Source organism: Polyodon spathula, unplaced genomic scaffold, assembly GCF_017654505.1.
Source record: "Polyodon spathula isolate WHYD16114869_AA unplaced genomic scaffold, ASM1765450v1 scaffolds_1677, whole genome shotgun sequence".
NCBI lineage: Eukaryota > Metazoa > Chordata > Actinopteri > Acipenseriformes > Polyodontidae > Polyodon > Polyodon spathula.
The window spans coordinates 60221-72238 of NW_024473153.1; the positions used below are offsets into that span (position 1 = coordinate 60221).

At 43.1% G+C, this 12018-nt stretch overlaps 1 protein-coding gene across 1 annotated transcript; it reads right to left on the reverse strand.

The window, feature by feature from the left end:
* Positions 1–5287: 5287 nt before the first annotated feature.
* Positions 5288–11994, reverse strand: fam89b (family with sequence similarity 89 member B). Its single transcript, XM_041243220.1, has 2 exons — positions 6774–11994; positions 5288–6569 (listed from the first exon to the last, which is right to left on the reverse strand). The coding sequence occupies exons 1-2, from the start codon at positions 7032–7034 to the stop codon at positions 6306–6308; spliced, it is 525 nt and encodes a 174-aa protein (XP_041099154.1). The 5' UTR covers positions 7035–11994; the 3' UTR covers positions 5288–6305.
* Between the last annotated feature and the right edge of the window lie 24 nt (positions 11995–12018).

A 12018-nucleotide genomic window follows, 5' to 3' on the forward strand; every position in this document is an offset into this window, starting at 1 on the left:
GAGGGTGAGCTGGGGGATCTGTTACCCCGTTTACCCCCCTCGGACTCCTCGCTCACTCAATGCCTAGGGTATATCAATATTAATACAACCTATAGGAGACTGGACCCTGAACCGGGGTCAGGGAGAGAGAACTGAACAGAATTATCTCTTTTGGCAACTAAACTTCAGTTTATATTATCAAAGAGCACAGAAATAGAAGTCAATTTGAAGATAAGAACTCATTAAAACTGACCTTTTTTTCCTGTCTGGTTAATATACAGCTCTGGCCAAAAGTTTTGTGTCACCCAGTAGAATGAACTCATTTTGCTTCATGTAGTCAAGCGAACCCTGCTGAATAATGCCATGTTAACATGTTGAATTAGATACTGCTTTGTAGTTTTCCATATACTTAATGAAAAACTGACGATTGAAAAATGTGACATTTCAAAATCTAACATGAAATACTGCACTGCTGTTTGGCTTCTGGTAGACTCTCGCAATATCATTTTGTAGTTTCTTTGATTACATGATGTTAAATAAAATTATGTTCATATAGTTTTTATTATTATTATTATTATTATTATTATTATTATTATTATTATTATTATTATTATTATTATAATAATTATGTCTCAATCCTAAAACTGTAGGTGATGCAACATGGCCACAGCTGTATAATCTACTCCATGTGCTTCTATCATTTCATTCATGTCAACTCCCATTCTCTTGAGGTCTCAGCCTGGCAGTTTCTCCTGAGATCGGGAGCTGTCTGTAGGCACTTGTAACCAAGGCTTGGGTCTTTATAGAAGAGCGAGCCAGCGCCATCTAGTGCTGTGCCACTTTGGATCAGGTTTCTTTTTGCTTTGCTGGTAATACACTAGCTGTACACTAGATGGTGCTGACGCTTACTGATATATGAACACTGATCTAGCCTACATTGCGTAGGGCAGCCGACTAGAACAGAAGAGAGGAGGGGAGGCTGGCAGAGTTGAAAGGTCACACTGTCACATGACTTGAATTAAATGAGAAAGGCTGTTTAGTTTCCAGACAAACTCAGAGCAGCTCTATGGCAGACACAGGCAGGGTTAGAGAAACACGATGAGAACACAATACGAGAGCAACAGAAACCAGAACCCTCCGAAAGATTTGTGTGTGTCTTTGTTGTGTGTGTGTGTGTTTGTATCTTTGTTTTGTGTGTCTGTCTTTGTATCTGTGTGTATCTTTGTTGTGTGTGTGTCTGTTGTGTGTGTGTGTGTATCTTTGTTGTATGTCTGTGTGTTTGTATCTTTGTTGTGTGTGTGCCTTTGTATCTTTGTTGTGTGTATGTGTGTCTTTGGATCTTTGTTGTGTGTGTGTGTGTTCGTGTGTATGTGTGTCTTTGTATCTTTGTTGTGTGTGTGTGTGTGTGTGTGTGTCTGCTGGTCTGTCTCTGTCTTTTGGTGTGTTTATAATTAAACATTAGCAGAGTGTTTAAGTTTTTAAGAGTTATAAAAAGTATACCTGGCAAAAATATTGCTGTTGATTGCTAGTGTTTACATAGCAGTAAGTGTTGAGTGGGGCTCGTTTATTCAGGGTTTGAATCCTTGTACACAAATAACATACTGCAGTATTTATAGAAACTGCAAGAGAGAAGATTTTAGGAGCCAGTGAGAGGACAGTGCGCAATGTTCATCCATGAGGAGCCCAGCTGGTGTCAGGGGGTGAGATGGATGGGGTGAGGGGGAGGGAGAAGGGAGGGGGCAGGAAGGGGGTGGGGGAATGGTTTCCTGTTCTCACCGTTTTGCTTTTACAGGAATTTCCTGTAATTTTAAGAACATCTGTGTGAGCCTGAGGAAGATATACTGCTGTCTGTCTGTCTGTGACTCTTTCTCTTTGTCGCTATGTATGTGTGCATGTCTGTGTGTGTCTGTGCTTGTCTGTCTGTGACTGTCTTTGTGTTCATCTCTCCGTGACGCTGTATCTGTGGGTTTGTGTCTAATACTGTACTCACAAAAACAAAGCATCAGCAATTGTGAGCAGATTGTCGCTCCCATTTCCTTCCTGTTTCATCCATTATTAGGCGTGCCTGGTTACAGGTTTGCAAAGCACATGGAATTGAAAGGGGGTGACACGGACAGTGAGGTCATTCACTAGCCTCTCCCCTCTGGAGGCCTGGGGTTCGACCTGTCTGCTCAGATCCAAAGTGAAATGAGCTTCAGGTTTACAACAAATAGAAACAGTAAAAGAGACCGAATTCCTTCAACAAGAAGTGTTTCGAAGCGTTGGGCTTTATTACGTTTTGTTGTCGTTTTCATTGAGTGTTTATGCCAGTAATAAGGAGACATGTCAAACGAATTTGTCAAACACTGTATTCACACAACCTCACTGAGTGGCTTGTCTGTGTTGTACTTGTTAGATCAAATACAGCAATAACTGAATTGAATGGAGAGGCCAGGGCTGGACACAAACCTCAGGGTTCAAAGAGCAACATCCTACCATGCAAAGTCATTTTGAAAGACTTCTAGCTGACTCGTCTATCAATGAATTTATAACAGGGTTTTTTTGTTTTGTTTTTTTTTATTTTTTTTTTGTATTTCTAAAGTACAGCTCTGGCAAAAGTTTAGCATCACCCTCTAGAATTGTATCTAATTTTGCTTCATAAAGTCGAATGAAACCTGTTGAATAACGATGCGTTAACATTTTGAATTGCACACCGCTTTGTAGTTTCCCCATATTATTGAAAAATGTGACATTTTGAAATCTAACATGAAATCCTGTACTCCTATTATGGCTTCCAGTAGACTCTTGCAATGTCACTGTGTAGTTTCTTTGATTACATGATGTTAAATAAAAGATCTAAATTATGTTCATATATTTTTTTTATTTTTTTTTATTATGTCTCATTCTTAAATTCTAGGGTGATGCTAAACTTCTGGTCTGTAAGCACTGTTGAGTAGTTATGAATAGAATATAGCAGTAACACAATTTACTGTCATCAGTGACTAAGAGTGAGCTTAGCTAATTCATGGCTGATGGAACAGGGGATCTGGAGGGTTGTGGATGATGACTCCAGTGTGCCGCAGGGCTGGTTATTTCAGTGTGCCAGCGGTGTGCGCTGTCCCAGGGTAATGACTGTTAAATATAGCGAGGCCTGCTCACCCCCACAGGTGCAGGGTATTTCCAGGGAGGGGAAGGGCTGAGATCAGAGGGGACAGCTGGGTGCTGCTTTTAGTAAAAACCATTCGAGCTGGACAGCCTCTCTGAAGTCAAGGGCAGAACACTGTGGAAAAAGAGAGAGAGATAGAGAGAGGGCAAGAGACAGAACGAATTAAACTCTGAGCGGCCTGCAAACTAACTCCAGAGGGATCTGACATTCACACAAACACACTGAGACAGACATACTGACACAAAAAACACTTTTTCATCAAAAGTCCCATAAGGACAGCATTAGAAGCCCCCACACACAGACTTACCAGGTGAAAGGAAATGTTTGTGAAACCTGTGGTGTCAGAGGTTAATTGTGATTTAACTGTGGATAAATGATATAATAAACAACGTTAAAGTCAATTTTTACAGTGAGCTAGTCAGCCTTACTCTGCCTGTCTCGCACTTCCATTGGCTACATAGCTCTCAAATGTGCAGTTTTGAAAGACATGCATGCTATGGTATAGCAGATTAAAGGAGAGGTAACCCATGCAGTTCCTCGTCTCCTATTAGGATAATAAGATATCACTTCCCCCAACAATGGCAGTCAGTCTTTCTATAACTGGGATCCCTCCCCGCTATGCGTTTGACAGTCCAGTTCAGGCCTCTCACTTCCTTATAAGCTGAGATTTCGCAGGACTGGAAAGCCAGGCAGTGTGTTTATGTGAGCGACGCGCAGAACTTGGGAATGAAACCAAAACCAACAACCACTTACTAGGAACAAAACAAACCCTGCCTCCCTTTCACATCGGGGCCTCTTAAAGGCAAAGGGTCCTTTTAAGTAAGAACATGCATTACACGATGACATTGCATTTACATTATCACTGGTATTTCAGTAACAGCCACCCCACCTTGGCTGCATATCAACGTCATGTGCAATGCAGCAGAACATATGAAATGGCAAAGCAAAGTTTCCTGAAAAGTCATTCTCAGTGTAAACGGGACATCCAGACAGGCGGATGTACGGACACTTCTATTTCATAAGAATCTGATCCTATCAATAACTTCTGCGAAATACTATTTATACCAAGTTTCATTACAATTGGATGAGAGGCTGTACCAAGGATGACCCTCGGGGACCCCTGTGCTCCCCTGCCTGTGTGACTCCCCCCGCGGCCGTGCCTTTACCAGGGATGACCCTCGGGGACCCCTGTGCTCCCCTGCCTGTGTGACTCCCCCCGCGGCCGTGCCTTTACCAGGGATGACCCTCGGGGACCCCTGTGCTCCCCTGCCTGTGTGACTCCCCCCGCGGCCGTGCCTTTACCAGGGATGACCCTCGATGACCCTCGGGGACCCTTGTGCTCCCCTGCCTGTATGACTCCCCCTGCGGCCGTGACGAGTTGGAACATTAGCAGTGGCAGTATAATGCTGAGACCTCTGACACAGATTCCAGTCTTCCTTTCGCCATGCGAGTCTTCGAAGCAGATTTATCTGCATGTAGAACGTCCCTGACAACCCTCCCCCTCCCTCCCCTTCCCCGAGGAAGTCTGCAGCGTGTGTCCTGTATGCACTTGAACAAGGAGAACTGATCTCACACAGTACTGCCAGTCAGGGCCAAATGAACACACATCGCCACCTGCTGGCGGAAAAACACAATAACTCCTGGAAAAAACATCGTAGTCACTTCCTTTACGTCCAAAAAAGAATCACTGAGCATCAGAGGGAGGAAGGGAGTGGGTTCGATAGCCAGGTCTTCAAAGAATATTTCCAGCTGCAGCCGGACCAAACCGAAAACGACATCTCTGTAAACTGTGCCTGAGAAGTGAATATTTGGAACTGCAACTAGTTTTTTTCAAAGCTAGCAGTTACTGTAACTTGTTACAAATTTGTTCAAGTAACTTGTAACAGATTCCTTTTTCAAAGGAACTTCCCAACACAGTGTTTCTGGGTCATTTCTTTGAGCACAAAGTTGTTTCACAGAGATTCGATACAACATTAGCAGCAGCAGCAGATCGATATCAATCCAGTTTCTTTGACCGTGAAAAAACATGTTTGGAATGATCAGACAGGAAGACCTGAAATGCATAATTAATTTATTTGGTTTCAAAACTAAGACACACTCAAAAAGGTACACACATATAATAATAATAATAATAATAATAATAATAATAATAAATAATAATAATAATAATAATACTGTGATGTGTTTAAAAGTGTAGCAGCATATAAAAGTGAAGTTCCAGAGAACTAGTCATCAATAATAATAATAATAATAATAATAATAATAGGGTTTTGGTTTCAAAAATAGCATTTGTTTTTTAAGAGAAGAGTTTTCATCTACAAGCTAATAAGGCTGCCCTGTAGCTTTCATGTCCAAACGCTATTGGGATCAATTTACAGCTTTCAATTCAAGACCCTATTCTCGGTTTCTACTGAAACGTTCCTGGATTTTACAAAAGCCATAGGTCTGTATTGACTGACTTTCACCCAAAACCTGAGCCGATTCAAGCAGGTAAAACCACGGTGAAAACCCATGCCTTTCCATTCCGAGATTACACTTGCAGGCATGTGAAGACCAAGGAGTGGCAGTGTGATACAGGTCTGTGTGTTTAACGTTATCACAGGTGCAGGTTGCCTCTGCCAGCTTCACACAGATTGCACTCAGAGAACAGAGGAAGCAGATGAGCTGCGTTTCCGATAGTCCAACTATTACCCCCAGGATTTACCTGGAAAACACAGAAATGAACCCATCAATACTGATCAGGTTTCTTTTCCACTAACACTGATACATTCCCAGAAAATATTACATTCAATTACAAATATAATAATAATAATAATAATAATAACAATAATAATGGGTCCTGTTTTCATTAATCCTGCTTCTCTACCCGAACCTTGTTGATAATTTGCCCCTTAAAAATATTTTCAGTGATTCAGTGGTTTGAGGTCAGTCAGAGTGGGATGTGGCAGGATCCTGGTTCACGATCCTTTGTCTGGAGTTGTGTGGGTGGGCTGGCTTCAGATTGTATAGAAAGGCAGGAGAGATGGATGGATGGATGGACGAAGGCTGCTGTCTGGTTTGGGTCTGCAGTCCTACAGAGGGATGTGGAAGGACTCCTGTATCCAGTGATCTGGAGCTGTGTGGCTGGTTTGAGGTCTATAGGTGGAGATGGAGAGATGGATGAAGGATGCTCTATGCAGTCCTACAGAGGGATGTGGAAGGACTCCTGTATCCATTGGTCCCGGGAGTTGTGTGCGGGCTGGGGCAGGCTGAGGGGGGTCCCGGGCGGGGGGCTGAAGTCCTCGTCCTCTTCTTCGTCTTCAGAGAAGCCGTTCTCAGTGGTGAAGGAGCCCTCAGACATCAAGGAGGAGGACAAGTCCTGGAAGGCCCCCTTGTACTCCTGGATGGACTCATACAGGGACCACAGCTGGCACAGCAGGGACATGTCTAGCTGTCTCAGACCCACCTGGCAGGGACAAAGGGGCAGACGAGCAATATGAACTTGCATTGTTTCATACGCATTTTTATCAAACACATGGAAACGTGTCAAGTGTGACTATTCTGACAGACGCATCCATCCGCACCACTTTTGTGGAAATGGATGAAGAGAGCAATTGGATTTTGAAAACCACACTTTAGCAGAACTGCGTGTTTTTAAACACGGACTTACCATTTCTTTTCGGAGCGTGGCCAGGGCTGCGTCGAGGTTGGCCGGCTTGTCCCGGCCCAGTTTATCGGTGCTGCTGGACCGGGACTTGCTCAGGTCGTCCTGGATGCGAGTTTTCTTGCTGTAGACCTTCTCAATGTCACGCCAGGACCCGCCGCTCGAGTTCAGGATGCCGCTGAGCCCTTTGGGGAGCGGGGGGAGCCCCTCAACAGAGCACGCAGTCCCGGCCGGGCCGTCCTGCGGACTGGACTGGAACCCGTTCATTCTGGGCTAGGGAAATACCTCAGTTCGGCTTTACAATTCTGAGGCAAAAAATAGGTCTGCGTTCCTTTTTTTTTTTTTTTTTTTAATAAAAATAACAATACAAAGTGCAGAGTTAAAATGTTCAGCTAAAAAAAAACCCTGTGTTATTTAAAAATAGTTTCAAAATCAGATTACTTATTTATAGCTCAAATAAATACAGACTTTTTAGGAGGGCTAATGATGCGCTTATATGCTTTTAAATATAACCATAAATATAGGTTTGCACAGCAAACTATTAAATAAACAGTATATATTGTTTTAAATTTAAACAGCAATTTTAAACGGCTTTCAAAGAACACAAGTCGATTTACAATTATTGTTGTAAAAGTATTACTCTTAACGTCTTGTCTTAAAATAACGACAGAGACGTTTTACAGTTCTGTGGAAACTGTAGCATTTATTTTAACAGTTTGTTGTTTGTTTTTTTTGCCTAACTACCTTGGTTACAGGCTGTATTTTCCAAGGAGATTGCAGACTACAGTGCATTTAAATCACCTAATCTCCTTTGTATCAAAGGAAAACCTGCAATGCATTTACTAAAACACACGCTAACGCATTGGCTGAAAACTTCGCGTTCACCATTCTGACACTAGTAATATAAACGAGGATTTCAGTAGCCTGCAGACGTGTTGCGATCTTGTAAAGGGGATTAGACATTACATCGCAGTCCCATATTTGACCGACAGCGTCGACACAAAAACCCATCAACGTGTGCTATAGTGCTATTGTTGGGTTCGCGTATTTTTAAATGCTCACTGCGTTTTTCAGAGATCACGAATAGAAATAATTTGGTATTTTCGTGCCCTCTACGCGACTCCTGTTCGCACGATATTGCACTTAACAACTGCTTCGGTTATGTATGCATATATATATATATATTTTTATGCCAGCTCTGGTTTAGCAATTTCTATTCCTGGTGTGTTGGATATCCAGCGGGCGGTCGGCGCTCCCGTCCCCAGCTTCCAGCTCTGCTTCCCGGCAGCGTCCTTTCTTTGTCTCCCTCTGCAGCTGCCCTTCCCAGTAAGAGCGATCCAATCCGCCTTCGCGTTAGGGACAGTCACGATGTTACTGTCTCACTCTCTAACGAACCTGCGTCTGCTAAACCCCTCTAAAGGTCAACGAAAACAAGACGAATACATTGAAGACATTGCGGGAAATGTCGCGATAACGCTTTAAAACACATTTACAAAGAAAAAAAAAAACTAACCACACAATTCCTAATATTCATAGGACAAGGGTCTATATAAAATGCGAATTTTGCCTGAAAGTGACCGGCAGAAATGCAATATTTGAAATATTAACCTTTAATAGAAAGACTATGCTATGTATTGAATCCTCAATTGCTCTTACGTATCTCTTAAGTATTTGACAGAAACAGTAGGTCATGTGAAAACAGACAGGTTCATCTCGTCAGATATACCCCGTGGTAGTTCAATTAAAAGTTTCCACAGCTAATATTTCATTGTAATGCCGTCACTTGTTGGGAAATTAGTTTCTACAGACCCTTGGCCCTTTCATTTGTCTTAAAACCGCAACTCAAAGTAACTAACCTGATGTTCGTTATTAGCTGGGGAGGGTAATTTCAAGACTCTCCCTAAAGCCCGCTGGGAATAAACCAGCAAACTCCTTCCATGAATACAGCAGCAGCAGCAGCAGGAATATATTCAAATTTAGTGCATGTTAACAAGTTTCGTCACAATTTGCTGAGCGCCTTTTTAGATACGTGCAAAATATAAGTGCAAATACAGCCAGACGGACCGCAGGACAGCAGCCGCCTGTGTGAATCTGGGGGAGGCAGCGGTGGCTGTTTCATAATTACATCACTGAACCCGACTAATCTCTCCACAGCCAGCAACGCACACACAACCTGCTACTACACTGTTAAATATGAGCACAAGTTTCATCGCAAAAACGCAACCTTCAACAATAATAATAATATATATATATTTTTTTTTGGGGGGCTCAATGAACATATCCTTCTAGACGTATAAAAGTGTTACAGACAGCTGTTTTGAGAGATGTCCACTCAGGCAGTTTGGAGAGGATCCGGTGAAGTGTAGCAAAACGATTCAAAAGAGGCACTCTACACGTAACACGTTACCGGATTACCATAAAGCCCCCCCCCCCCTCCCGGCATGAATCAGCAGATCACCTCGACTCCTAGAAAGACGCAGCTGTGCACATGCAAGTCTGGCAAACAGACTATAGGACTACGTGCACCCCCAGATTCAGATTCCCTCAGCGGCTTGTGCTGGAGAATATCCAGATCAAGCGCTTCTCTAGACCCATGTTAAAATAGAAGTGTGCCATACAGTCTCCATATACCCTCTCAATAGCAGAAGGACCTTAGCAAGATTCCTCACAATTGGACAAGTGGTTATCTAGATGCATGTAACAAAGGGCAAGGGTCGATACAGAAGGTTGTTTGAAAGGCATCGCGCCTTTGATAGAACGCTATGAATATATTCTCCCCATCAATCTTTGTACGGATGCTGCTTTTCTGTTTTGTACGGCAGCCTCCCTCAATCTGCCAGCTCTGGAAGCACACGCTGTTTACTTGTAATTCACTTGCAGCATTTAAGCCCAACGTAAACGTTTCTTTTAGAAAGTAAGCTAAAACCAAACAGTGCAAACATGTCATAATAGCAGATATAAACAAGCTTCAATTATGTATTATAAAGTTACAAACCTCACCGTCTGGGTATGTATTTACACACTACTTACATAAGAAAGGTTAAAAACGAGAGGAGGTCATTCTGCCCATCTTGCTCGTTCGGTTGTTAGCAGGTTGTTGATCCCAGAATCTCAAGCTTCAGAAACTCCTGCCTACAAGATGATCGTCTCACACGTGTCCAGGGACAGAGAAAGACTGGTATTTGGAACACAGGGTTTACAGCAGGGCTTCCCAACCCTGGTCCTGGGGTCCCCCTGTGGCTGCTGGTATTTATTCAAACTGAGCTCGCAATTACTGAACTAGACCCTTAATTAAAAGCCACAAGGGGTCCCCAGGGCCGAGTTTGGGAAGCCCTGGTTTACATGAACTAACACTCCACAAGACAGCTCCACATTCCACATGTCATTATGAACATGCTGTTTACATGACTGGAATGCGTACGATGGAATATTTGCCTGCATGTAATCATACTGAAAGAGAAACAAGACACCCAAGACTCCTTCAAACCCCAAACTAACCAAACCAAAGACCTGATCGTCTTCAAAACGCAATTTATTCTCATTGAACATTTTTAACAACACACTGTTCAATCTGGGACAGCATTTCCCACAAAACTGTCAAAAAAGAAAAACGCAAACACAATGTACAACCAAAGCCTTGTGACTGCAAGGGGCTTAAGCATAAAAACAATAAAACACCCCCTGCATCGCTGTAGGTCAAGAACAGCTGCTGGAAAGAACCCGGGCCAATTCTGACGGGAACGGAACTGAGCCTTTTTCAAGAGCGAATGCCATTTACTTATTTGTGTTTGTCCCTGTCCTGTTACCTTTCATGACCTTTGCAATCACTGTGAGTCACTGCCATTATACAAACACTGCGAGTCTTATAGCTTGTGTTGAGCTGCTCTTCAGTTCTAGATGCCTGCCATAGACATGTGTGATGTGGGCTAGATCAGCCAAAAGCGACGTTATATATTTGTACTGCCAGCAACACTACAAAACTGGCAGACCGCTAGATGGCGCTGGCGCTCGCTTCTAAAGACCCGTTAGCCGATGCCGTCCGTGTGATATGGCTACGGGAAGCAGCTAGAACTGAAGAGCAGCTCCGGGACTCGGATGTGTTTGAGCTCAGGGAATAATACAAGAGGCAGAGAATCGGCTACAGCTACCAAAAACGATTCCATCAACTTTTCATCCAGGTCACCTCTGCAACGGATTCTTTCCTGTCGTTACCCAAGCCTGACGACCGACTCATCCGCGAGGCACTTCTGAGGTGCACCTGGACAGGAAGTGCAAGCGTAACACAGGCTTCCTGAGAGAAAGGCAGGGAAACCGAGCACTTTCTTTAAGCTAGGGTTGTGTCTTCAAAAGGAGAACATCAAACTGCTCACTGGACACCGACGTAGCGAATGGAAGAGGTCAGATTAACGGAACTGCTTTGTTTAAACCGTACTGGGTTCTTGCTGTCTGTTTGATTCTCTGGATTTCCGATTCCAGGAAAGTTCGGGATGTTGTTATTGGCTTTTTCTTCTTCAAGCTGAAAGAATGATCAGAGTTTGTGCAACATCATGACAACATGAATGATAGCAGCCTGTTCACAGCGGGTGCTGGGTCTGATGCAAGACCTGAAATGCAGTGTATGTTTGAACAGAACACACCAGCTAGTATCATTTCAAACAGCGATCTGCAGCACAGCAAACAGTAAAGGGAAACTCAGATTTAAACAACACGTCACGTTTCAGCTCAGATGGTACTGTCTGGAGCAATCCACAGTTATTTAGTGATCACAAGAGAGTGGAAAAAACCATCTCGATAGCAGGGGTGCTTATCCCCTCAGCTTAACAGAGAATAATTTCCAGTACAATAAATAATCACGACACTAAATACTAATATGTTGATCACTGACCATTCCAGCTCTACTCGAGGCTTTTGCAATACTGGCTGATGGCGCGCTTGTTTGAACTGAAAGATGTTGAAGGCTCTTCTGTATTTTTACCAGAACATTTCCCAGGGTTTACTAAAGCAGTCTTATTTTTCTGTTTTTAGCACAAATCCATACACTGGTCTTCTGAAGCCTGCAGCACACACATTTCACAGCAGCTTCTTTTATAAAAGGGTTACCAAAATTAATTTGCACAGTAATTCTGCAATATTCCTACTATACATTTAGCAGGTTTAAAATATACATAGGCTTTTACCAGACCTCTCTGTGCTCTACAATGCTTCCCTATGCCTTACCACACCTCTCTGTGCTTTACAATGCTTCCCTATG